The sequence below is a fragment of the Centroberyx gerrardi genome, chromosome 17 (genome assembly GCF_048128805.1).
Source record: "Centroberyx gerrardi isolate f3 chromosome 17, fCenGer3.hap1.cur.20231027, whole genome shotgun sequence".
Lineage (NCBI taxonomy): Eukaryota > Metazoa > Chordata > Actinopteri > Beryciformes > Berycidae > Centroberyx > Centroberyx gerrardi.
Genome location: NC_136013.1, coordinates 16,059,944 through 16,087,240, shown reverse-complemented (window position 1 = coordinate 16,087,240; position 27,297 = coordinate 16,059,944). Strand labels below are relative to the sequence as shown.

General features: G+C 43.4%; 1 protein-coding gene across 1 annotated transcript; it reads right to left on the bottom strand.

The window, feature by feature from the left end:
* Nucleotides 1-2,290: 2,290 nt before the first annotated feature.
* On the bottom strand, nucleotides 2,291-27,066 carry fsip1 (fibrous sheath interacting protein 1). The gene is made up of 10 exons (XM_078289678.1): nucleotides 26,893-27,066; nucleotides 26,715-26,766; nucleotides 26,428-26,597; nucleotides 26,214-26,295; nucleotides 26,031-26,120; nucleotides 25,214-25,353; nucleotides 24,877-24,996; nucleotides 22,032-22,193; nucleotides 10,778-10,930; nucleotides 2,291-2,510 (listed from the first exon to the last, which is right to left on the bottom strand). The coding sequence occupies exons 1-10, from the start codon at nucleotides 27,052-27,054 to the stop codon at nucleotides 2,319-2,321; spliced, it is 1,323 nt and encodes a 440-aa protein (XP_078145804.1). The 5' UTR covers nucleotides 27,055-27,066; the 3' UTR covers nucleotides 2,291-2,318.
* Nucleotides 27,067-27,297: the final 231 nt, after the last annotated feature.

Sequence of the window (27,297 nt, the reverse complement as noted above, 5' to 3'; positions counted from 1 at the left end):
AAAAAAAATCAGTCTGTAGGTGTCTTTCTGTGCTTTTCAAGGAAACAGACAATAACTTAAATGATTGGTTGAATAGTTTGAGACCTACGCTTCACTTTCAGTGATTCTTGGCCATGTTATCTACTGACTGAGGTCTACTCCCTAGAAAAGCAAAAGGAGCCGAGCCATGCTGTGTCAACCAACTGGAATCCATTAGTTGAGTCTGGTGAAGCCTTGGAGAAAGGGAGTATCCTTGGGAGTCAACAGCAGGAAAACTCAACATGAAGTATAGCCCACTTAAACAGCACGTCCATCCAGATCTGATTACACATTACACCTTCAAATGACAACCCTCCACGTGAGTACTAGACATAAGGAATGCTGCACTCTGATAAATTCACTCACTTTAATAAAGTAAACTTAAGTTATGTCAGTGTTGGCTGGCTATGATCCACTCTTGTCAATTGGTATATGCATTGAAATTCTACAGTTTTCATAAAAAATGAATAAAACTTGAAAAGGATGTCAAACTAGATGAGGTATTCCACAGACAAGGCCTGCAGGTCTTTGACCCTGCACTGGTATATCATCTGCAAACAGAACTCAGACTGTTCATTTAGATCATTCACAGGGCCAAGCAGTGCTGTAGTCTGAAGCAGCACTCAGGGTCGTGCCAGAAAACCCAGACAGCCTCAGTTCGCTGCAGGTCTCTTTACATTAGAACTGACCTCATTCTTATGGAATGGAGGTTAGTAGACCATATATTGAGCTCATAGTGTTTCCATTACCCCAAATGAGTAGTATATCTTCCCTGCTGGAAAAATATTGCACGGATTACATAGATGATATTTGTAATAGAGATACAGGTACTGCATACACATTTCTTTTGAATCACTACAAAATCTACAGTATGTGATTAGTATAAAGTCTGCAATTCGTTTTAATCTTATTCTGGCAAAGATTTCCATAAAATCTGATCTATTGCAATCGAAGTGCTCTATATGGCAGGCGGTCTAAGAAAGTGCTCTCGGTTGGTTAAGTGTTTGCGTGCGCTCCTGTGGACCTGTCTGAGGTTGCAGTGCAGATTCCTGGACAGATAGTACTGCAGGCTTCACTGATAGCAAGGCTCGGGTTGGGGTTTGACCTTGGAGGCTCACCTGGCCAATGTGTTTTCAGTCCAATGGAATGTGAGATAATTCCTGCAGCTTAGAGTTAAGAGCACAGGGTCAGAATGTGTGGGTGAGGTGAAGAGTGAGACGTACAGGCCCGTAGGTGTCCAGTGCCAGGAGAGAGGAAAGGCAGGACCTCTGGACTGAGGTCAGCCAGGTGCAGACTAGCTACTCACACTGTGCAAGCAGGAGCAAATAGGAACCATGTCAACAGCTCCACAAAGCTCCAAAACAAACCAAAGACATCGGTTCTCAAAGCTGGCAACCTTTTGTCGATGGAATCTTGGTTTTCGAAATAATGAAACATTAAGATCGAAGGAGGTCCGCTTTCAGAAGATCCTACTAATCTGATCCCATTCTGAAGCTGGTCACCTATAGAGGCAGGAATGACTGGAATGCCTTGCATATTAGGGGTGGGAGTTGAACTGGGTCTGGCTATTGCTCCTGTGGAGCACACCATCATCCCTCTGTCCCCGCTAGCAGCCATGTCTGATGTCTGACCACTCATTACCAACACAGACACACTAGATTTCATGATAGAGGACTTAGGCTAATACATGGTAGTGCTCAAACACGCCTCACCCCACACGCCCACTGCTTATGGCTTAGTGTTAATGTGTGCAGAAGAACATTCTGTGGTCACCATACCCAGTTATTAGATTTAATGACAGCAATGTTCTGTTCTCATCTACGATACTGAGGTTAATAAAAAGGGAGGTCCTGCTGTTCTCTTTCCTGCAGAGCCATAAGCACAAATACAAACAAAAGCACACCATACAACAGCATATAGAAAAACAGGGAGACCATTTACTGTATGATAAAATGGAATGAATCAAGTATAGTTCATTTTATTGACAAACTGAGGATAAGAACAAACACACTGCATCAAAATTATTTTTGGAATATTGGCACATTGTAAGAAGCCTGCATAATCATTCTGCATGATGTGTAAGCTAGGCTATAGTTACACGTATCTACATTAATATGAAGCACAGCTTTACACAGATTCCTAGACCCTCTGAACACCCAATAGAGCTTTACACACTGCAAACTCTGTCACTCAGGATTAACTGGGTTAAAAATGTACACTGTGAAAAGCATAATTGGTAGTGAAATATGTACACATCCAGTGCTCTCTCTCACGTAATCCTTCCAGTGGTCCAGTGGGTCTTATTCCGCACAGGTCCCACTCTCCAGCCTGCTGAAGCTGGTGGTGTACGCACCTTGCAGCAGTTCTGAGAGAAGGGCATCAGGGAGAGGGGTGTCTGTGTCTCCGTTAGGGTCCCATGGTGTTGTGTCCCCCGCCTCAACATCCTGGCTCCACCTCTGCATCAGCTCACACTCATCCAACAGACTGCTTCTCTGTAAGTCACAAATATATGCATGAGTTCAGCTATACACACATGTATGCACTGGGTCACATGCATACCCACACAAAGGCATGAGTGTGTGTGTGTGTCTCTTCCACCCACCCAGACATACACACATCTGACACACATCTGACACACATCTGACAGCCAAACAGCATCAGATTCATGTGTTCCTGTTATTACTGAAGTGAAGACAGAATACTTTCCAGCTCAAGCACAACTGCTGCTATCTCCCTAACATTCTCCTCAGAGTTATTCCTACTGAAAACATCCTTCACTGAGCTTAACACTCAGTTTTTGACAAATCCTGATGAAAATGTTGCATTACTGCATGACCTATGATAGGCAGCGGTATTTTTGCGATGATATATTGCACTGCCGTGGAAGTCCCTTGTGCAGAGTTGGACGGTGTCCGGCTAAAAACACTCCCAGAGTTCCCTAAAACACTTCCAGTTGGACATGACTGTTGTTTTTCTACTGATAAGTCTGACTCTTCACGGGGAGCCTTCTGGGACTGCATGCGAGTTCAAGGAGAAGAGCCAAAAATTCTCAAACTAGGTTATAAGGAGGACAGGCTTCAGAAATTCAAATGTCAATATTTAGTCCTGTGAGTGATATGATATCGCGGACTGAATTATTTGGCAAATGCAATCGGAATTTCTGCACTCAAATTTATTCAGATATGTGTTAATTCCTTTATCTTAATAATCGCTGAGGGATGACTAATTTACTTATGAAACAGTGTTCAAAGATGGCTGCCATTGCTTGGTGTGAGAACACACTACTTTGTTTAGGCAGCTGCAACTCAAGAGCCCAATTGTTCCAATAATATCAACTCATTAACTTTCATGAGCATAATGCCAAAAACTTGTCTTAGAGAGCTTGACCCTTAAAGATCCAGTGCAATGATTTCAACTCAGTCAGGAAACGTTTGATGTTGATTTCTAACACAATAAGCATCATTCTATTCAGTTTTTGATGGTTAGATGGTACAAAGGACTGAGAGCCTAACCTTTGCTATGATTGTGCCTTCACTGCAGGCCAATATTCCTATATTTGGGCAACAAATATCGGGTGTTGGAACTTCAGCACCAAGCAACAACAGAGGCACAGAGATTTTGGCTAGTTTAGCAAGTAGCTGGCTGGCTGTTGTCTGACAGACTATGGGACACCTGATTATTTATGCATACTGTTGACCAATCAGAGCATTCAAAACCTGGGTGTAGGTGGTCATTTACACCAGAAAGTAGATTGGAATTCTAAATCTGTTTGATTCTGCTGACATGAATTTTTCAAAGGGCGTTAGTCAAATTTCCACAATGATGACAGTTATAATAATTTGGGTAGCTTTACATTAACAGGTCCTTTGTTAATTAAATTGTACCATGAAATTGAGACTTGCAATTCTCACTGCACTGGACCTTTAAACCTCTGAGGTTAATAGTGATCATTGCCATCATTCTCTCAGCATGTGCAGCCGTCTTTCTCCCTCTCCATTTGACCCTGAGCAGAACGTCTCTGCCCTAATTGACCTCTGCTGGCTTCTATAATAGTGGTACCCATCTCAGGCCCTCGGTCCTGAGCCAGACAGACGATTATGTCCATGCAGTTGTTTTCACCTCCATCCCCACATCCCGCTGAGCCACTCAAGACAAATTCACATTCCTGTGTCTCATCTATCCCCCCCCCCCCCCCCCCGCCAGCCGAGGCGAATACTCTGTATCGATCATCTGTATTCCTCCTCTGGCCAGACCACCCTCTGAACCCCCCCAGCCCCTTGCCAGGACCCAGTTGATGACAGACATCTCTCCCCAGACTAACCTGTTCATGTTCAAAGTCCTCCTGAATGTAATGACACCTCTTAGGTCATGACGGGTTGGGCCATGTTACTCATTTACGACCCCCGCAATTACCCGATGCTGCATATCATCTTCTTCCAACTGACAGGAGACCACAGGCACCATGGACACATTCCAACCTTAATGCCCCCTGCTGCAGCGCTCCGTGTTTTTGTCCTTTGACATGGCAAGACACGCCCACTTGCCTGTGGACTTGACCTTCACCTCTCAATGGCCAAGGAGGACGAAAAAAAAGCCCACGTGCTTGGTAAATGTATGTGTGTGTGTGTGTTCATGCATGTAAACATGTGTTGTAAGCATGCACTAAATTCACACACTGACAGCACATTGGCACACTTAACATGTACGCACATTAGATACGCTTGACCCTCCATCCACCGTCTATCTTCTATGATTTAATAAGTGCAGTTTAGGCTTCGCTAACAGAAAAAGATTGTGTTCGGAATGGCAACTCTGACACAAATGTGCAGAACCATAACTGAGCCATTACTGCAACTTGAAACCCATGGCATTAAAATCCACTGGTCAATTACAGGCTTGTCAGTGTTTTGACTGTTCATGAATGGAGCAATAAAAAAGTGTCCCGCTGGCCTGTGTGTATTAATGGCCAGAAATGCCTTTAACTAATACCAGCCGTCTTGGAGATGGGAACTACATGTTAGCCTTTCCTATGGAGAGAGAGAGAGAAAAGAGAAGAGAGAGAGATGGCAAGAAAGAAAGAGCACTTTTTTACTGCCGTGACAAAGTGCCTGTGACTCTTCAAAAGCGGCTGACCTCAGGTGCCCCTACTGCTAGGCAGGCCAGGGGTGTCTCTGGGTGACTGATGTGTGTTTTCCCCTGTCTGTCTGTCTCAGTGCCTGTCTACTCTCTACAGAGCCTGTTGAGCAACAGTGTTTAAGCCCCTTCAGCCCTTCTCTGTCCAGGGCTCCACTCTGCGCCAGGCTTCAGCTGCCCAGACACCACACTCATTCCAGCAAACAGCAGAGGAAAGTGCTGCGTTTACAGGAAGGCGATCCAAAGGAAATAAGAAGTGATTTGTTTGATTGATCGAAGTGATTCTGGACAGTGCCCTTCTCCCATAGGGTTATCACCGAGACAGGAACAATGAAGTCAACGCCTGGTTGGACACTTGTAAAACACAGCGATATTATCAGACTCAATTTCCACTGGGAAATGGATGATTAGAGCAGAAGACAAAACTCTTGTGAGAACTAGGCAAGCTGGCAGTTGTAAGCTGCCATGAGTGGCTGTTGTGAGAGTATCCATGTGAGCCACTGAGACTGAACAAGAAAATTCGCAATTTTTCACGACCAGCCCCCAGTCAAAGGGAGAGTGCAGCTGTGTGTGGTGCTGCTGTGCATGGAGCTGGTTTAGGCAGACTTCCTCCCAGCCATACATCCTCCAGCATAAACATGTGAAATACAAGCTGGAGGTGGAGAATCTATAGATCCTACTTACTGATGCTTCCTATTGGGGAAAGTTATGGCTCTTGACTGACAGTTTTCTGGAAAGACTCATATCCCCTCAGTTATACTGAACACTGACGTACTGAACATGACTAATTTGGTCACAAGAAAATAAGTATGGTAAAATGATTTCTAATGACTATTTAGGAAAATGTGAGAAATTGAGTTTGATTCTTTTGGGCGTGGGCTGATCTAGTGAGAGGAGATCAGTGTGTCTTGGAAAAGACAAAGGTGGTGTCAATTTCATCTTAAAGCTCTATATGTCTGGTGGTTATTAACAGAATTCTAGCAAGTCTGTTCCCTGCTCCCTGAGCTCTAGCTCTGCCACCTGCTATCCAGATCCAGCTGGCTTCGCCCATGCATTCCCTTTTCAACATTAATTTATCGTATACATCTCAGTCTGGTCTGCAGCCACACAAAGCCACGTGCAGAGAAAATAAGTGCAAGGGGAGACCGCTGCTCCCAGTCCCTGTTTAGCGACTCTTGACAATGCTGTCATCTCGACTCCATGCACTTGTCATTTGTCACACTGAAACACTGCAAATCCCTTATTTCTCTTCCCTGTGCATGTGAATAGCACCGAAATGACGACTTCAACATGTCGTTCGCCCTCCAGACAGAGGAATCCAGTTCCTCTCCCAACAAACAAAGGCAGGGTGGGCCGACCCCAGACCTTTAGTACAAGATAAAGGTTCTCGGTCACTGTCCCGTCTCAGTTACCCAGCAGGGGATGAATGTGACAACACCAAAGCTGTCCGGCCCTCCAGCTATCCATCCCACTACGGACCACCACCTCTGTACAGCTCACTGTTGGGCTCCTGTAGACACAGGGTTCAGGGCCAGTTTACCACAAGCGTGGGCTGCTCGTGTTACAGGGTCACTGACTTCAGTCACATACCTCAGCTTTCTCAGCCAAAGAGACCCGGGGGCCAGAGCTCCACTAATAGACGGAGGAATTCTATTCAGCACATACTGTGTGCTCCGGTTCAGATAATAGAGACTTACTCACGAGGAACGCCAGTGCTATTCTCTGCTATAGTATACCTATGACATCAATGTGCAATGGGTTGCTGTCAGTGCGTCATTACAGGTTAGAAGAAAGAAACAGGTTTGCGTCAATGTCAGGTAATGTGGTCATTTTCCTCAGAACCTTAGAGGCCTTTCCTGGGGCAGTTCATTTAAGTCCATCTGTGGTCATGATAACACTATTTTGCAGCACAGGGATTTGAGGACTGGATTGGGAAACACTGCAGTGCAGGATGAAATGGAGAGTGACTGACCAAATGAATGAGTGCATGGATGAGATGTCCAAGCACTCAAAGCCACCTGCTGCTACACTAATGGTGCGAAGCTGCATTCTCTATTTCAGGGGATCATACAGTGGCAGACAGTAGCAGACAGTGTCAATAGCCAAAAGCCAAGAGCCGTCCGGGCAAGGAAGTAGATCGGAGGATGAGCGAGGCTGAGGGGAGAATCCCCTCTTCCTCCTGGCTCCTGTCCTCTGGCGAGCTTGACCAGTCTTCTGTGGAAAAAGAAGACTGCTGAGTTGGCAGAACAACGGGGCCCAACGTCTGAATAGCGAACATAACAGATTCAGGCCAGCTTCAACCTGCCGTGGTCGGGTGCCAACTTTAAGTTGAAAGTGTGTGTATATGTACTACAACCTGCTCTGCTCTCATGCATCCTCTAGCTCAATTCTATACACTATCAGTTTCATTCTAATAGTATTGGTTTCATTCTAATACTGTATGATTGCTTCTTGTCGTTTCATGGCGACTTTTATCATCCAATCACACCAGGATGCATAATGTGACAGATCTGGAATCACACAAATCCATCTTTGCTCACATTGCTCTCAGATCTTTAAACCATATAAAGAAGTCAGACTTGTCACTAGAGATCCTGGCTAATGTGAGACTGATATGATTAATGACATTGGCCTGATTACAGCGAGGGTGTCCTGCTGGAGCCATCCTGCCTTGCTGTAAATTTTGGGATTGTCCTTCCTTCTGCGGTTGATTTAGGAACGCAGCCAAACGAGGTGGCGGGAAAACCAGCAACAAATCAGCTTTTGAGCATCCATTACAGCAGATTTCACTTGAACTGTTGGGAAGTCCCATGGAACTTGTGTTATCTCCACTTTCTGTAAATCAGTCCTCTTTGTTGTAGTTCTAAAGAAAATCATCATCACACACTAGAGAACAATGAGGATCATACCAAGTGCTTGGGGACAGTTGCTTCCTTTGTATCAGTAAGGCCAAGGTCCTGCTGTACAGGGTAATATTATCAACAGTGTAAGCTGGAAAATGAGAGGCGAGAGGAGAGATTCCTTGGCAAAGAGATGAATTTCACCGGGAGTGGGGGTGTATTTCAGGAGTTGGATGAAGTAGAAGCGGTGATGACGCACATCATGTTGGTCTCAGATCTGAATCCAACACAATACAGCTATTGTATAAATAAATCACTGCAAAGAAATAAATCAGGTAGACCTCTACACTAACACTTGAATGCTATTGCACAGCCTTAATACCACACTGGAATCAATCAAACTGAAGAAGAGCAAGAGAGCTACAGTACAGTCATTCCTGAATTACATCAACAATGTAGGAGAGCAACCGTTTCAAGATTTTCCACCTTTACAAAAGGTGTTACACTCCAGCAGCAGCCCAGACTAAACATGATTCGGGGGCTGCATACTTCTCTGTTTTAAAAGCCCTCAGAGGGAACACATCCAACATCCAATCCATCAATTCCAGGTAGTTTACAGTGATATTTCGCTTCAGCAAAAACATTTTTTATTTTTAAACATACATACCTCAAGCAAATTCATGAACAGGCAACCTCTTACATTAGCTGCCAGTGGAATGTAGACACCTCTGGCACTAAGGCTTTGTTTCCCAACTGTTGTCATCAGTGATCGTTAGCAGCCAAAATTATTTCTTAAAAGGTTTGACACAGAGCACAGAAATAAATAATATTATCTGGGTCATATTAGCATAGTTTGTATATGTGTTAGAAGTATGACGTCTTGGACTACATTTTCAAATAATTCCAAGTGAGTGATATCACCTCATAGCTATGGCAGGTAATACTGGTGGTTGACTAATATGAGCTGGAGCTATGTATGCTAAAAAAGTGAAAATGTGTAACTGAAGTTAAATAATGCTTTAGGATGTTGGGATCTAATGATTTGGATCTATTAATCTGAAAGGATGCCCCCCTTTCCTGAATTGCTTAATGACTTCAATTGCTTAATTCATGTAGACAAAGACTATGCTAAACTGTTTGTAATTGAATTATTTTTTCTCACTCTTCTCTAACCTATTGTCATCATATTCATACTAGATTAAACTCTTATTTTATTCACAAACTGGCCCTTTCTTGGTTATTGTGCTGTAAACCACCAGAGAGCTATGCACACACCCGCGCAGTCGGTACACACTGAAGCCGCAGAAGCAGTCATGTGAACAGACATTTGAGTTAGGGCAATGTTCTCAAATCAAAGTCAACTATTTTATGAGTGTGCTGTAGCTGTGTGAAACTGTTTAAGAATGCGCTCCCAGAGAAATTCTATACAATTAAATCTTTTCTGACCACAAAAAAAGCCATATAGCACTAAGAATATACATGAGTGAGTGTGCCGTTTACATTGCAGTCACTTGTTGGGTTTCAATGTCTAGTGATAGTAACATATAAAATGTTGGGACACACAGCTAAGCGCAGTGAACGTCTAGCAACAGCAGTCGTTAAGAGACTGGTGGTTTTGATGTTTTGTGATCATAATGAGAGAACAGTTTCCTCAAACGAAGCTCAACTTAATTAGCAAAAAAAATTCCATTTGTTTCTCCTTAATTAGGCCAAGAATAGGTCTCCATCGCATGGCATGGGGCTTTGTTTGATGTAAGGGCGTGGCTGTGACTGTAACTTTTTATCACCTCGCAGTTTTGTGAGTGAGAAGGGCATCTTTTTATGTTTAAATTAGGCATGTATACATCATGTTGTGGCTCACCATGGTGAGCTCTGATCCGCTGGTACAGTGGTGAAGAATAATACATCTTTGGAGTTGTTTTCCATTAACGGCAGCGCTGTGACCAAGCACACAGAGGATCCTGCTGAAACAGGTAGCCGGGTGTGAAAGGTCAGGAAAGGCTACCCCATTGAACAATGACATCGCCAAACCACTAAATCTATCTCTTATGTTCCCTTCTCCTACACACAGAATTTAAAGTCACAAATGTCAGGCCTATCCACCTTTGTTCCTGAAACATTCTTGTGTTCTGTGCTTAGCTACTGGGTTTTGGGGAAGTGTGACAGTTTTGTGGCTGTAACTCTGCAAAGGGTCCTAAAACCAGACCGGGCTCAATGGTTTCCAGGGGACACTGAGATCGAATCCCAGGGCAGAACGCCATTAAACACCATGGAGGACAAAAGGCCATCAGCAGAGTTAATGACCATCCTGGCCTTCAAATCAAATCCATTAACAAAACAAAGCAGAGCAAGGAATTAAACTCCACACTGAGAAAATCTAAAGTGTAATTGGTTAGCCGCATTTGACATTATTTTGCTGTAAGATAACCTAAGATAAACTTTACGTTAAACTGTTAACTAACAAAACTTACATTAAAGTGAGTGAGGGAGTGAGTGAGTGAGTGAGTGAGTGACAAAAGGAGGATGGGAAAGAAATATAGGCCTGCAGAGACACGTCAAATGCATGTGTTTTCATCATCTATCTGTGAGAAAATCTGAGAATGAGTTGTGTGCTTGTATTCATTTCTCATGCACGTGCGCAGGAGTGTAAACATGCATAGCATAAGTGTGTGTACATTTGTGTGCCTGTATGTATTTGTGCATGTGTTTGTGTGCATGCGAGGGTGTGTGCATGTCTGTTTGTGTGTGTGTGCGTGTGTGCACGAGCATAGCTGCTTTGAACTCACAGTCATCTCTTGGCCCTGGCCCAGGATCTCCAGCTGCTGTTGGATCTCTTGGAGGCGCCTCTCCTGCCCTCTCCTCTCCCTTATATCCTGCAGGACCTTCTCTCCTGGCTGCGGGTCCCCGTCAAGTTCCCAGCCAGCTTCTGATTCACGGCCCTGATGCACAACAGAGAGGAGCGGTTCTCACAGGGACTCAACAACTCATCTCGCACGTGGACGCGTTCATTTGACCCAAGAGGTGCTGGAGGGCTCCCACAGACACCCACAGGTCAAGGCTGAAACATTTAAATTTGAATCAAAACCATAATATAGTTCAAAACAATTACTTCTTTTGTGTGAAAGTTTCCCATTCCTCCAACAGTTATTATTAAGCTACAGTATGCCTATGTGTTAAAATGTCATCATGGTGGCATGCCCTAATGATGAATTGCTTGATCCAAGGACAACTTTGCACTGATGTCTGTATCCTGCTTTATACTGATGGAAAAGCATTGGACACGCATGGAGAGCGAAAACACATTCTCATTATAAGAGCTGAGAAAACTCAATACCTCAGCTGTAGCTCCACTCCACATGGGGTCCAACATAAATCACACATTTATGGCATTCACGTGCAGCGGGTCGACACATAGTGTGGCGAGCTGCATCCAAAGCAAACGCTGAAAATGGGTCAGGAGGAAATGGATGAGTCATGCCTGGAGGACCATCCCATGGACGGATGATAGATGAGAAGACCTTCTGACCACAGGAAGGATCTTTTTCACTTGGCTTGGTTACAGAGAGAACAATCTCAACTGAAGTCATCGGGTCCAAATTACACATATTTAGATGTCCCAAATATTTAAATAGGACATAAGTCTGTCACACAACCCACCGGTACTGACATGTTTCACTGTGAGGAAGGAATAGATTCTGCAGATGTAAAAGCATGGCGGACAGTAGGTGTAGAATCTGGCCTAACATTATAGTGACACATGTTAAATTGGTAATATGCCGCCCCAATTCAACTCTTTACAAGTTAGGATGGAAAAGGCAAGGCAAAATAAGTACTGACCACTGACCAGTGAATGACCTGTGGTAAAGTCATACTTTGACCTCTAAAAATACACAACAGCACTATAAAACAGCAGCTAGGTCAAAAAAATTGTTGGGTCTGGGAGGATGCTGCCAACCGCAGGGTTGTTTTGGAGCGTCCGTCCAGCACCGTGCGGTTGAAATCTCCATCTCTCTCGGTTAGTCTGCATGCCGGGCAAGCCTATGTATGATCTAATAATGTTGAAATTGATGGATATTTCATGAAATGTAGACATCTCAATAGAGGCTTGCTCACTGCGAAATGGTAGGTTACTGGAGACGGCTGGATCCAGCAAAAATTATGAACTTAAATGGTAAGTTACTAAATCTATTATGACATATTTATGATAGGATGTAATCTTAGTTAAACTCAGGACAGGAGGAGAGCTCAGTCAGTTGGCCAGTATGGTTTAGTAGAAGGATGGATGCTTCTCCCTTTGTCAATAAGCAATATAGCCTTGTCTATATAGGCAAATACCATTAAACATCACATTGCACTCAGACTGATTCGAGGCAACTAAAAGATACCAGTGCAGCTTAACTTGAACATTTGCGGTAGTGGAAACACCAACCTCCTATTCCTAAGATTTTTCCTATGCCAATCCTCCAAAGTGTGTGTGGCCTCACCTACCAGTGCCCCGGGTCTCCCGAAGAGAAATAATGACAGCTTCTATCTGAAGCCTCTTTTAAGTGGTCGTTATTAGAGCCCTTCAGTTAAGACTCACTCATCCAGACTACAAAAGCCGGGACTACGGCGGGATCAGGCTCCTGTCATGCACCAGAGTGAGAAACACAGCATACCGACCAGGCAAAATAAAAATTAAAGTCTAGCTTTACCACCCTCCTCACACCACTAAATGCACGTTTCTAAAAAAGCCCAAATCTTTGGGAGAGATGGTTTATTTCATTTGGAAAAGACAGCTACTTCTGCCCTACTTTTCAATAACTATAGACAGCGAACTGCAAAATTGTCTGCGAGGTCTAGCACTAATAAAGCTATCACTGACCAAAATTTGATGCAATTCGGGATGCTTGTCGGTATATTTTGTATTAAACCTATTCTACCTGGCTAAATTAACACCCTGTTATTTCTATTAAATGTAATAAAGGGGTAAGACCACAGCTATGAACATGCACAGTGGAACAGAGATGAAGTCCACAGTGTCTCTCAATGACTAGTATATACACTACTGATCTGACCCTAATTAGAGCAAAGGCAGATGGTCCACAAATTACACATGATCGTTCCTGGCTGTATGTGTCCTGGCCTTGGATCTTCTAATGCTCTTTCATAGTCACAAATTAGTAACAACAGAGAAAAATCAAGCAAAGCTGAAGGGATTTACGTGGTTTGTCATATATGCTACTTTAGTGTTTCAGTTGGCCGAGTCAGATGACGTCTGGGTCTCAGTCAACACTCACTTTTCTCCCCTCCCACTGGAACCAGTGTAGAGGAGATGTTTTGCTCATGCAGACTGTTGGTGGGGTCAAAGGGAAAAGACTCCACCTTTATATTACAATTCCGTTTCTTTTTTACTTCTAACCAATTCTCCATAGAAAATTCTACAATATGCTTACAGCAGCATGCTCTGATTGAACAAACAACAAAATGTTTAAACTCCAGTGCTTATGCTGAGACATTCAACCTGAAATGCGGAGTTATAACAGTACCTTTACATCATTATCGCCCTCATTACTTACATTCTATGCTACCTAACTTGATTTGACATTACTGGAAAACTTGGGATATATACTTGCTTTGAAAAGGGAGGACTACTGTATACTGTATGTGATCAAAAGTTAGCTATGCTGTACAGGTAAAGACAAGGCTGAAAGGTTAGTGTTACATTGATGTAGGGTTCATCTTCCTTGTCATCCAGGATTCATCGCCCTGTAACTTGTTCACAGCAGTTCTGGGTTAAAAATGTTTCTAGATATACAGCAGATATAAGCAATTATAGCAAAGAAGTACAACACGTTTAGATCCTTTTCCAAGGCACTGGCAAGGGAACACAGTAGACTAATCTCTGTGAAATTGTAGTAGTGATTCATTTCTTAGAGAATACTGAGGGAATAATGTTCCTTGACCTTAACAGACTCCAGCTATTGTTCTAACACATTACAGTATTTGTGTGCCTATTCAGAGCACTCTGTCTGCTCCTGGAATGTGTGAGAGCTGAAGCTGGATGTGGGGTCAGACTGAGAGAGCAGGGAGAGACCGGGGCTCAGGTTATCTGAACGTCAGCAAAACGCTGGTAATTGGCTCTCCACTGAGCAGCCACTTGACATGCTGTTGAAGATCTCCAATAATCACAATCACCTATCTGGGTCACGAGATCTCTGGGAGGCCGCAAGGATCTGGACTTTGTTTTCTTTAAGTATGAAAAGCATGTCAAACATGATTAGCGTTTTACAGCAACGTATGTGAGCCTGTTGATGAAATATCAAATGAATGTCTTGACATTTCACATGCTACATTCTTAGTCATAAGTTGGTATTAACTGTGGCAATGTAGATTAAAAGTATGTCATATGTACGCTAAATCACACCGATTGCCATCTAAATTGAATACAGAATGAATGTTGGAAAAATATAGGAAAAGGTCTTCCATGCATGCTAAGGTGAGTCCTGGGAAGCTGGCTCTCTAAAACCTCACAATTCAGATTTTGTTGCCATAATATGAAACAAAACACCATTCAATGACTTGCCAATTGCCAAAAGCAAAACCATTCTCAGTCTAATATTTGGCTGACTTTGAGATAACTTTAATCAAGCATGCATTGATCATTTATCAAAGGGGTATTGATATCCTGTGATCAACTTTAACATTTCAAATAGCAGCACTACATTCCATCCAGAGGTTGTCATGGTTGATGAGTGTGAAACAGCTGCAATGGTTGATGGATGATCCAATATTGTGCAGTATGACAAAATAGGAGAAATACTAGTGATCTCTTTATGCCAAACACTTCATTTTTAATTAATTCAAAATGAATCTTGGATGCCTGACACTCACTTGTACTCAGTCAATACAGAGTGCACTATATCTTGATGTTCCCACTAAAATGAACACATAATTTTATCACGTCAATCATAGTCGCTCTGCGAGACAGTGGAGGGAGCCACTGAGACTGGTAGCCTGGAGCTTCTTCTCCGCTCCAATGTGGGTCGCATCTGTGGTGCGCTTCGCCAAATACGACAGCTGGATCCCCTGACAAAGGCGCCTTCTTGGATACAGCTCACCAACAGCAACAATAACAAGACAAATGATTGGGTCACCCACATGTATCAGTGTTCTGTTGCGTCCTGCTGCTATGTGTATATTTATATGTGGCAACAGGGTTACAAGCCCGCTGTTGTTTGCTTCAGACTGCTTCTGGCATTAGGAGTTAAGGAGCACTGTAGGAAGCCAGACCAAGGTTAAAACAACAAGAGCCACTGGAAGTGCTTCATGCCCTTGTCAACACGCTCAAGACAAGCAGAACAGGGCCAGTGCTTTCTGAGGCGGCTACTCCAGGGAAGTGACCATAAAATAAGAGGATGGCACAGTGCCCTTGACCAAGGCCCTTCATTATATCAAGAGTGTTATTCACTGAAGAACAGTCTATAAAAATTGAAAGTGAACAATTTGCTTTTGTTATTGCCAAGATAATTCCTTATAATATGTTCTACTCTAGAAATCAATTTCTATTGATTGGAAAGTAATATGTGTAGTTTATATTCCAGTTGCAAATCTAATCAACAAAGTAGTGCCCCGTGTCTGTGGACACTTATTCTTGTTGATAGCCTTTGGATGGGTCTGGCTGCACAGTGAAAAGGGACGCTGCTGCTGTTATGATGAAAAGAGGAGCCAGCCATGCTGACTCACACAGAGATGGCTGGTGTTGTCGAGAACAGCATGCTCCGCTCTCTCTGTCTCCGTGCTAATCTGAAGGAGTGTAGTAGAGGCTCTGGCTGTGCCACGTGGACCCAGGCTACCTGCCAAGGCCTGTCCACATGCCTCGCCACGAGCGCTCCCACCGAGAACTCTGCTGCTCGCAAGCTACGGCTGGGAGTCTCTTCACTTCTCTTTCTCTCCCTCTCTCAGGCTGACATCTTGCCCAATCATGACCCGCAGCCATTGGCAGAGGTGCTGTAGCACAGCTGTCAGCCGGTTATATACCCACCTGCATGCTGATACCTGGGCAAGAAGGGTAACGCAACAACAAGTCATTAACCATGCACCACTCACCTTGCACAAAGGCAAAGTCTATCCCATGGTAATCTCCTCCCCTCCCTATTCCTCTGCAGAAGTAGACCACAGATCTATCTAGCACTGAGAAAATAGTTGGGCAAAACACCACCCCATGAGAGACAATGTCAGGTATGTATATCAACATCTTCTAAATGTCCCAGATATTATATTTGCTTGTGTCCACGTCTTTCCCCTCCAGTAGTTAAGATTTTACAACAGCATGTTGGATCCCTGCTAGATGACTTGATGATTGCTGAGCATTCCTGAAGTATTAGAAGATTCACTTGTGGGTCATCTGGTCTTTATAGTTGCTTTTTGGGAAGTGAGGGTGGTCTGGACCAATCACTGTTGCACAGATCAAAACCTCATGCTGCATCCAACGATCAAAAAGGCATACTGAATGCAACACTGTGCTAAGATATCCACAAAAATCTCACTTTCTCGTTACAAGCATAATACACAATTGGGGCACAGCGCAGGCAAAGATCTGAAAAATGTCCAATTTGAGGATCTGATCTGTCTGATGTCATTACTGTTCATGATGTGGAAATTCTGTGCTTAAGCATGATCAACTGTATTGGATAACCTTGCATTTGTGATTCTCCCTAACCAATGTAAATACGACACAGTCTATGGCTTGTGCTGCGGTTAAGGAAGACTCATAGGACTGCTTCCACCCAGCATCGCTTTCCTTCATTGCCCTCCATAATATAAAGTAGTATTAATGTTTGCCAAATATGACACAGACTAAATAAATTCAAAGAAGGAGCTTAAGAAACACACCATCTTAAATATTTATTGAAAGCATCTGGAGGGAAGAGATGTTCAAGCATCTTTTTGCACTTCTTAGAATCCTTCTGGTGACACACATAGTGTCAAGCACAATATCTGACCTACATTGCAGCTGCTAACAATCTTGCACAATGAGGCGGTGCTTTTCATTCATTAAAGACAGATTTTGGAACTGTGAGCACCGTCAAAGTGAGGCTTTATACACAGTGGGCCAAGCCATGCATTCACATATAGAGACTACAATGGGATGTGATAATTTCCTGTCCTACTGCAAAATAAATGGCTACGTCAATAACATTATAGAACCGCTAAGTGGCAAACTACGGCTTACTGAATATTTTAACCTTCACTTATTGTTAATTGCAAATGACTTTGACTGAATAATCCAGTGTAGTATCAAACTAATGAGGGGAACACACAGAGGTTAGATCTCAACCATGACAGAGACAAGCCACTCTAAAGCACTTAACACCACTGGGAGAGATGTTTATAAGAAGACAATAAACTGGGTCTCATGGGAATTATACGGTTGGGAAGGGCGTGGAGTCTATTCTTTTTTAGCCAAGTTGCCCTTGTGAAAAACAGCAAGCGTGCCACATGACAACATGACATAACCACCCAGCCGAATCTCCCTGCAGAACAACAGCTAGGCCACAGTGGTCGATAGATGATATCAGAGTGCCATACGCTTTGATTTCCATTGTGTTTTCCCTATCATTTCCAGCATTTTTCACGCTAATACAAATGGCAAGTGGGTAACCAGTGTGACAAGTACTGAGAGTTGGATTCAGCCACATTCAGCCATCGGCAAGGAACAAAACATATCCACATCTCTTTTCTGTTGCAGATTAGCATGTTTTCAATACTTCAGCGGGGACAGTATCTTCTTTTTATTTCAGAAAGGACAGTTTCTTCCTTGGCACCGAGAATAAAATGTCTCTTCTTCTTCCTGCTGTCTTAGGGATTAAATAGAAACATATTGTTCTGATGAAAATTACGCTGAGCCCTATTTTTTTCTTATAAATATTCGAGTTTTAGTTCTATTTTGAGGACAAGGCACACAATACATCTGGCAAGAAGATTACTGATCAAACCAAACCTTTAATGTGAAAGACAATAAAAATGTGGATTACCATTGTGTGGCACTCTTGACACAAGTGTAACACATTTAGAAACATCATGATTGTGTATCATTTCATCTGTCACAAACTGTAATACAGCTTAGGCTCGGTGATACAACATAAGTACTTGTGTTATATAGTCCTAGCTTTTTTGCCTACATGTTAGATGAATATAAGATGAATGCAGCTTTTCCACAGCTGCTGATGTGACAAAATCAAATGAGATATGTTTGCAAAGTATAGTAGACCGACAACCCTCATGTGCCGGCCACACTGTGTTGGTCAAAAGGGCGTTTCCTGCACTGGTCTCTGGTCTCTGGTCTCTGGTCTGTGACTCACCATTCGCTGTAGTGAAACCATGGGTTCACATCAGCAACCACATAATGTGACTAAGTGACCTCATAGCTTTAAATCCAAATACAGCCAACCAACACACAACAATAACAATGTTGGAGTTACTAAGCAAACATACAAGTTTAAGCCTTGTTGATTGGGGGAGGAATCACGTGCAATCAAATACAGTGAAAACCCTAATCCCATGCATTAGTTTTCATCATAACCACACTTTCAAACCCACATTTAAAAAGAATGGCATATGTAATTGTGATCTGTGAAACAAACACACACACACACACAAACACACACACACATACACCACCAAACACCCAACACCAGCTGATTCTCATGACAGAATCCGCTCTTCTGGCTTTAACATGTGGGTGGTGCAGGCGTTACCACACACTGGTACAGTAGGAGGGGTGTATTGTACATTAACGCTACGTGCCAACAGCTGGTTTTAATGACAAAAAGGCTACTTCAGCCGAAGCCTGAGAAAAGTAGAGAAAGAAATCAAAAGGGCAGTGTTGTCACAGGCACAATATAACCGGTGTCCAAGAAAAATATCGCATTTCAAGGAAGAAAGTGGTGTTTTGATTCCATTCAATCCAGATCATTCAAGTAGGATGTGTGGCTATCTGACCTCTTCCCAAGAACCAAAGGAAGGAATACACAGGCCTTCCTCATGTAAACTCTCCATGCCAGACGCCTCACCCACACTGCGAAGCGTCCATGTGAGGGCCGATTCCGAGCATTAGCAAATACCGAGCCTCTTGTGGTTTATGGCCCATGTAACGACATGGATTTTTCAAGGATCTGTGCACCTTCCATTCAGTCAGTACAGTATCCACCTGCCAGTGGTTTGCATTACAGAGATGAAATGAGAGAGAACTTCAAATAGCTAGTTCCAGTGCCTCGGTATGTTGTATCGCTAAAGACCTTGTGTCTGAGAAGAAGGCAGCATGCAGAGAGGGCCAAGCCTTTTTCATCTGCTGCCATGAAATAAAACACATTCATTTGCGGGCGAGGACGCTTGGGTACAAAAACGTAATGCTATATGTAGATGATAAGTATGTAATATAGGCTAGATGGGATACCGGTCTTCCCATCCAGTTTACAGTAGCCTTTGCATGTAGTAAGCCTTACTGCATATGTTCATATCTCCAAATGAGAGGGATAGGCTTGTGCCTTTTCTGGAGCTGGCACCTCTCCACCTTCAGCAGCCCTGTAATTATGTTCTGACGGGGGGGCGGATTCTCCCCTGTGGCAGGACCCGGGCCGGTGCCAGGCCCCACAGGCTGGATCCACCCTCACAGGCTCCAACCAAGGCCCAGTCCGTCACAGAGGGCCTGCCGCTGAGGTGAACGCACAGGAAAACACGGGCCGCGTTTTTCCTCTGAATATCAATCGTGGATTCTTGGAAAAGGGTGAAGCCAAGGTCTACAGTCACAGATTCAAGCCCTGACTTATCCTTTATGAGTGAATACTCACTAAGGAGCGGTGAATAACTCCCTCTCCCGTGTAAAACGTGACACATCATCAATCTGATACGGCTAAATCCAGGAGACAATTCCAATAGCAAACTGGGAAATCTGTGCCATGTTTTAATAACATGGAAACAAGACACAATCAGAGGTGTTGGAATTGAGATATGATGCTATGTTTTGTGTACTTTGGAGCTTGTGCTGGTATGAACACGCACACAAGCAGGTTCCTCAACTACTGTCCAAACGGTTTCAATTAGGAAATCTGACTGGTGCAAGCTACTGCCGAGAAGAAAGGCGACCGCAAAACAAAAGCATATTTACTTTTACGACCACCTTTGGATTTACCGCTACTCAGGTGGAATGAATGACTGGCTCTGAAAGTGATTTATCATGAGTGTAGTCTGCCTTTAATGTATGCCACAATAGTAAAACATGATTAAGGCAGGGGGGAAAGAAATGGTTATTTTTTAAACCCTACAGGTGCGGCGTTGACAGAATTTCCACGTTTTATTTCACACACTGCATGCAACAATGAACTACAGCTCCGCTCTCCAGGCCCAAGAGGAATTTTTTGGAAAATTCTAATTTGGTTCAAGGAATCGTCTGCGACCCGGTATTTGAGAGACAACCGTTTTGTGTTACGTTGTTTAATTTATATTTTATAACATTTGAAAAGGAATCGCCTGCATTGGCCGCTTCAGAACTAATGGAGAACAGATGATGGATAGATGATGGAGGAACTCTACCTCGCCTAAAACTGTTTTTAACCAGGCAGGATGACTAAAAACACTCTTTATTTACAGTAAGAGAAGCAGATGCAAGTGGAGGGAGGGTTGCACAAATTAACACATCCAGCAGCTGCCCAGTACTATCACAGTTTGTACTACTGGCCAATAAACAATTCCACTTAAGACTCTTACCCAACATTGGTATATTTTGGATAAGAGTCTTACTCAAGGGAACAATGACAGCAGCACAGTGTGATACTCATTCACTTCGTCTATCTAGACTTTCCCTGCTGATCCATGGATTTAAACCAGAATCCTTCAAATTACCAGCTTGACTCTCTGACATTCACACTTGCCTAGACTAATATAATTCGAATAGGTGGGTAAATCTGTGGTGGGAAAGTAAAAGAATAAGGCCGAATCTTTCAGGAAAACTTTCCCCCCTCCAGCACTATAAATATTCAGGATATTGCGACATAGGGCCGATTCCAACACTGGGATTCAAGGACCACGGTTTTTCCTTGTCCACATCCAAAAGTGATAGTAGTAAATGGGGCCCTAGATTCACAAGATTTCATTGTAACGTTTTTATGACTTCAAAAACATCTTTTCCCGCTGACAGTCTATGCAAATGATGAGCATGCCATCTGGCGTTGAATGTGTAGTGCGATAAGGTCCTGAGATAACTGAGTGAGCTCACGTCTAGGAGCCGGCCCAAACCAGGACCCGGGCCTGGAAAAATATGACAGTTATAAATATCTGTTAAGTGGCTTCTCCTTACTGATGTGGTATTGATGTACATTTTCACACGTGGTGATGCGCTGTACTGATCAGTGGCCAATACCAGCATTACATTCTAAACTGGGACTATTTATTTGAAAAGGCAAGCATCAGCAGTTATGGTAGTTTATTTGAAAGTCAATAATCATATACATACTTGCAGCTCCGGGAGCAGACAAAATATTGGGAATTAGAGCTGCTGTATATGCATTTAAATTACATGTACAAATGTTATTATAGAATAACTATAATATGCATGCATCAACGTATAAAACTTACCCTTGTCACTGACCTGGAAATTGCCTGCCTGGAAATTTCACTACCAACATAATCCTTGTAATATTAAAAAGCATAATGATGCTTTAGCAAATATTTATACATTGTAAAGTTTACTAGAGGCAAATGATGTACACGAAGCTTTATAGTATAGCCTTCTTATGGAAACAGTGAGTCAACCTTTAGCTCCAAATTAGAGCAGAACCTTACACAATACTATTTTTCCCCATTTCCAAAGAGGGGTATGAATCCCTGAGGGTCAATAACAAAAGATTTTACAAGACGCTGCCATCAATGTCCTACTGCGCTGATCTCGTAATGAGGCTTAATGAGTCAGAGCAGCCGTGGATGGTGTCTGGACGAGTTAATGGCACTCTAAGAGAACCCAGAGCGATTATAGCGCAGACAGTAGGGCTGTTGGGAACATACCTGAGACACGCTGAGGTTCGTGTAGGAGCTTTGCACCGAGAGAAATTCTTCAGCGGGAAGGAGAAGGCGGATTCTGGAGTCGATGTCAATCAACTGCTCCAGGTGCGATGGTTCTGGGCTGTAGCCCTGGCCTGTCAGGACCGACACGGCCCGCATGTCCTCCTGGAAGAGAAACATCACTGACATAAGCGACGGCACATTGAGCATAACCCATACTATATTTGTTTATCTGCAGCCTAAACCCAGCGGACTATTAAACATCATCTATCCATAGCTTATGACTTAGCACAACACTGACGCCTCAAATGGAGGAGAGGTAAACGTCTGACTCCAGCACTTGGTATTCACTTCTGGATGGTGAACAGGGCGCTGATCAGTCTTCTCCACACAGCTCGCCAAGTTTATAGTCAAATGCCAAGGATTTAACAATTGCCTCTTCCTCACAATGATTGACTGTCCCACTGAGGCTCCCATTATATCATAAGGAAACAGCGGGTGGGTGGTGAGCCCATCGGGGCCCAGTGGTGAGGTAAGCGTTGTGTTGCGGTCCTGGTGCTATATGCTCAAAGGCCAAAGAAGCTCACAAACCCACAGAGAGCGCCAAGCCCTTCTTAGCTGTGACCTCAGCACACTGCGATGGGTGAGCAGTCGAAAATTAGATCAGCAAACAAAAGGGGTTGATTAACAAGACGCAGCACAGCACAAAGCCAAGACTTAACGAGTGAGACCCACAAATGCATTTCCATTCATGCCTCGTATGTATGGATCCTTTGTGATTATACCTAAGCCGACTCCTATGTTTAACCATTACAGTAGTTCATTTGGATTTGGTTTGACACTTCACTCCCAGATGTCACACAGGGTTTGGTTGGTCCTTTGCATTCAAATGCACCTCTTTAGACCATTGTAATGCCTTCTCAATGACGGATCAATAGAATTTCCCCACCACTTAAAGTGAGATGCAGTCAAGAGCCAAAATGAAAACTAGAAGTTACAGTTCTACCCTGTACTCTGCACTACTCTGAATGTGACACACTGACACATTGACACGGTCCCGTTAGCCAAGACCAAGATGTTAATTGAAACTGATCTTATTGTTAAGATGACGTATAAGCGAGAGAAAGAACTAGAACATATTAATATTACCAGAGAGGGTGTTCTTCACTGGGATTCTACATAGGAAAGAATAACTAGCTCCCTGGTTATCAGACATTAGTATATCAACCAATTCCTTTTTTTAATAAAGCACGGAAATTCAATGCACAGCTGGAACATCATGTTGACCAATCAGATTGCTAGGCTGGAACTACGTGTTCTATAATACTCAATTATCACTTTTGTGAAGGCATCATCATACAATTGTTCTTCAGTCCCCTTGAGGATGAATACTGTGGTTTATCCTACGATCCTTACAGTGGTAGGCCTGGGGTAAGAGATGAGCGTCTATACAGGAGATGACAAAGGTTACTAACGCCTACTGTTTTACTGCCTGAGGTTACCTGTACTACATGAAGCTGTGGAGCTTATTAGGAAGGGAGGCAGGGCAGCAGCATCACAAACATGTGTCAAGAGAGACAAACAGCGAGCAGTGGCTAGTGGTTGATACGTCCTGGGGGATTCTGCCAAGATCTGGGTGAAGTCCACAGAACTAAGGTCTTGTCACTGCCAAAGTCCTGGTGACATAAATAATGTGCTTGCTGTTCTCGGCCATTCATAACAGCATGCTTCACAATAACAGGAAGTCTTCCTCCAGCCAATAAAAGAACCCTGAGCATCTGCGCTCCCCTTGATTTGGTATCTGCCGCCACAATTACTGCAGTATTCTTCTAAAAGTCAAGGAAAACATCATAAATAGAGTAGCCAGACGTCAAAAAAAAAAAAACTTGGCAAGCTGTCCCACGGATGCATGGCTGTCGGGATCAAACTAAATGGTACCGTATGTGAGAGGTAAGTACTAGTCTAGGTCCCTTCTCACTTCCCGGTAAGCTTCATCCCATCTGACTTCAAACTGGGCTCCACAACTGCCAAGCGGGCTATTAAGGCAAATTACAATTGAAAATGAAAACATTTGAAGTTTGGATGGCGTAGGTGAGCGCACAGCAAAACACTCTCCTGCTCCAGGTGGCGAAGGCTCTCAGATGAATCATCAAAGGGACACGAGAGGCCTCCGTCTCTTGGCTTTACGCTCCATCGGCACACCCACGCTGTGAGTTATAGTGCAAGTGTAGCATGTGAAAGTGCTCTATACGAAGGATCCTGGCTTCTGAATTTCACACAAAACACCACAGAGGGAAAGGTTGTGAAAGCGCGATTAATAAAATGGATCCATAACATGCGGCATTCCACGTGAACTGCATGCGGCACTTGACATCTGGTTCACAATATGAACTGCTCTGAGGAATCCTCTGCCCAGAGGCCGCCGCTGCTGCCAAGCGGTCATCAAAACATGGATATCTGACCAATGTTACTCCATGTGCTGTTCTGTGGGCCAGCGTGTGGCTGAGTTACTGGGCCTCTTCAAATTTAATAACATCTTACAGGCCAATCGCATTAAATGGTAAAACATATTCCAACAATGAGATGATCAGAGAAAAAAACGTAATTGTCTAGATGGTCATCAAATACTGTGACTAAATACCGCGCTATGGAAACAACAGCTCCTTTGTAACCAGTATGAAATAATTAATATAGTAAATGTAAGAGCTAAATGTTGGTTTCGGTAGCAAGCAGGGGAACAACCAGTGGATGGGATCATGTACTTTAACACTGCTCCCCATAAGACCGCTGGATGTGGAGGTCTCATCCTCCACCATATGTTCTCCATTATGGCTTCATGTCCGCCTACCTCGCTGTCTGCGCCTCTGGCACTGTCCTCTTCCTCTTCCTCCACCTCTCTGAGGAGCTCGGCCAGACGCTCCCTCTCTGCTTGGGTCATGAGCACTTGGCCCCCCATGCCACTGGCCAGCTATTACGTTTCACAACATGGGGAAGAAAATTATCATTCACATCACACTGCGGTTCTTTTCAACGGTGCCCTAGGCTTAAACCTCTCCTTCTTTTAAACAGGAGACAGATAAATATTTTCCTCAGTGGAAAAACAGTCGTGAGACTTGTTCAAAGTCATGCGATATACGCAGACGCTGCACTTGGCCTAACATGAACTTTGACTTCTGTGGACATACCTCAATATTTTTCTTCACAAAGTCTTTTTCTTTTTTCTTATCCTTGGAAGCTCCACAGTGGCTGCCTTCGGATTGCTCTTGGCCCGTCTCCTCATGGCCCGCTTCAAATGACTCTATCGTGCTGGCCGGCTTCTTTTCATCTGATAGACAAGAGATTCCAGCAGGTAAATATGGAAAACATAAGTCAAACCTCTAATAACAACCATTAGCCAACTCTGACAAAAAACACACAGTCATTTTTCAAGTATGAGTTTATATATTATCACCTTACTCACATGATCAAAGACTTTGCAATCTAAATAATCTTGAAACAGAGAGAACTAGGAAGGATTTGTAAATAATGAGCCCCTCTAAAGCTAGGCAGCAGGGTGGCAGAGTGAGTGGGAAGACTGTCCTTCAAGTTCAAGGCCATATGACAGCAAGCATGTCACTGAGCAATACACTGACTCCCTGCCAGCTCCAGAGGTGCTGTTCTATAGCTGATGCTGGGAATTTCTCCTTCAGGGGACCAACAGAGTATCATACAAAAAGCCACAAGATCTTGATCAGGAAATTGTTCATGGGTAGCACAGTGGGTAAACTGTGAGGAATTCACATATGGAAAACCACAGTAATGTCAGAGTTGGTGCAGTACTGTCTGCACTGATCTGCACAGAAGTGCAAAAGCAGCAGCAGTAAGTTTCCTGAGCTCATGGCGCCATCAAGTGTACAATTTCAGCAATAAAACTGAGAGCATACTTGTTAACAGGACAGTAAAAACAATGGCCCAAACAAGCATGTTGCAATTTTCTGTTATGTTCTATTTTCACAAACTCACTTTGCTCTGTGTGTCTGCTGTCTCTGTCATACTCTTGTTCAGGAACTTGAGTTCCAAACACAGGCATGAAGTCAGCCTCCTCTTTGGGCCCTTTGAGTTGAAAAACAAACGTCTCATTGAGTGACTGCATATGACAAGTCTTGTAACAATGTTGCTGATCTGTATACCATGGCTTATGCTTACCGCTGGGTGCTTCCAGAGCCAAAAACAGTCTTGTGTTCATAGCTTCATGCGCACATTCAGAGCGGCATTTGGGCTTATTCTGCTGCAGAAAATTGCACAAAGTGTCGCATCACACCATGGATATCTCAAGTGATAAAAAGACCATCTTTTTTTTTTTATCTAAAAGAACACTAGTGCATAGGCAACACACATAAGTACCAAGTATTGTGCATACCAGTAGTTCTTGCCAGAGTTTCTCCTTAAGTTCTTTCCCTTGACGCTTGACTTCTTTTTCTTTGCAGGTCTTTGCAGCCAGGATTTCTTCAAGTCTTCTCATTTCCTCAGTGGCTTCCTGCAGTTTAGAATCTCCATTCTCTTCATCAGTGGCATCTGCATGGTACTGACCTGACAGAAGCAAAAGTATTCTATAATAGATTGGCCCATCCTGACAAATAATGTATTGCTGGAAGTGAGATGTGTCTTGCACTCTTAGGTCCACTGCACATTAGATAGCACACTCACCTTGGTCAGGACTTGAGGAGTTGATTATATTTGGGTTTGAGCTGCTCTGGTCCTAATGGGAATTGTTTTATAAAGTTATCATGCAATGATGTCATCCAGTTTAGTAATAATCACGAGTTTCGTATTGCTAGGGGTTAACTTCGTAGAGTCAACGTATAATTGCATCTCCTTTCCTTACCTGAATATCAGCGGCATCGTTGGTCAAAACAACAAGGGACAATGGTGTATTGCAACAAGTTCTGTCAACCTGAGACAGTGACACACTAGACACTCGGCTACCTGTTAGCTCACTCGATGCAGGTCGGGAAATGTCATCCAAACTACCTCTAGTAATCTCCATGGCGGGATTTCCCACAGTAGTGCTTGGTTTATCCACCGTCGTTAGCAATGGCGTTAACAAGACTGTATTGTATTGTATTTGCAAACAACTTTAGACAGCTGTTATGTAAAATAACTTGCTAACAACAACTTGGTGGAGATTTTTCGCATGAATTTAGTAACTAAGGACGCAAACTTTCCCGGATGTTGTAGCTATGGGAATATGCAGTGGTTACTATGGATACGGAACGAAATCGAGGCAGCT

Excerpts from the sequence above, each read along its gene's own strand:
- fsip1 (XM_078289678.1), bottom strand. The coding sequence starts at position 27,054 with ATGGAGATTACTAGAGGTAGTTTGGATGACATTTCCCGACCTGCATCG. Across the intron at positions 25,354-26,030 it reads CAGCAGACACACAGAGCAAA|ATGAAAAGAAGCCGGCCAGC; the intron begins GTGAGTTTGTGA and ends CTTGTCTATCAG. Across the intron at positions 2,511-10,777 it reads GCCAGGGCCAAGAGATGACT|AGAAGCAGTCTGTTGGATGA; the intron begins GTGAGTTCAAAG and ends TGTGACTTACAG.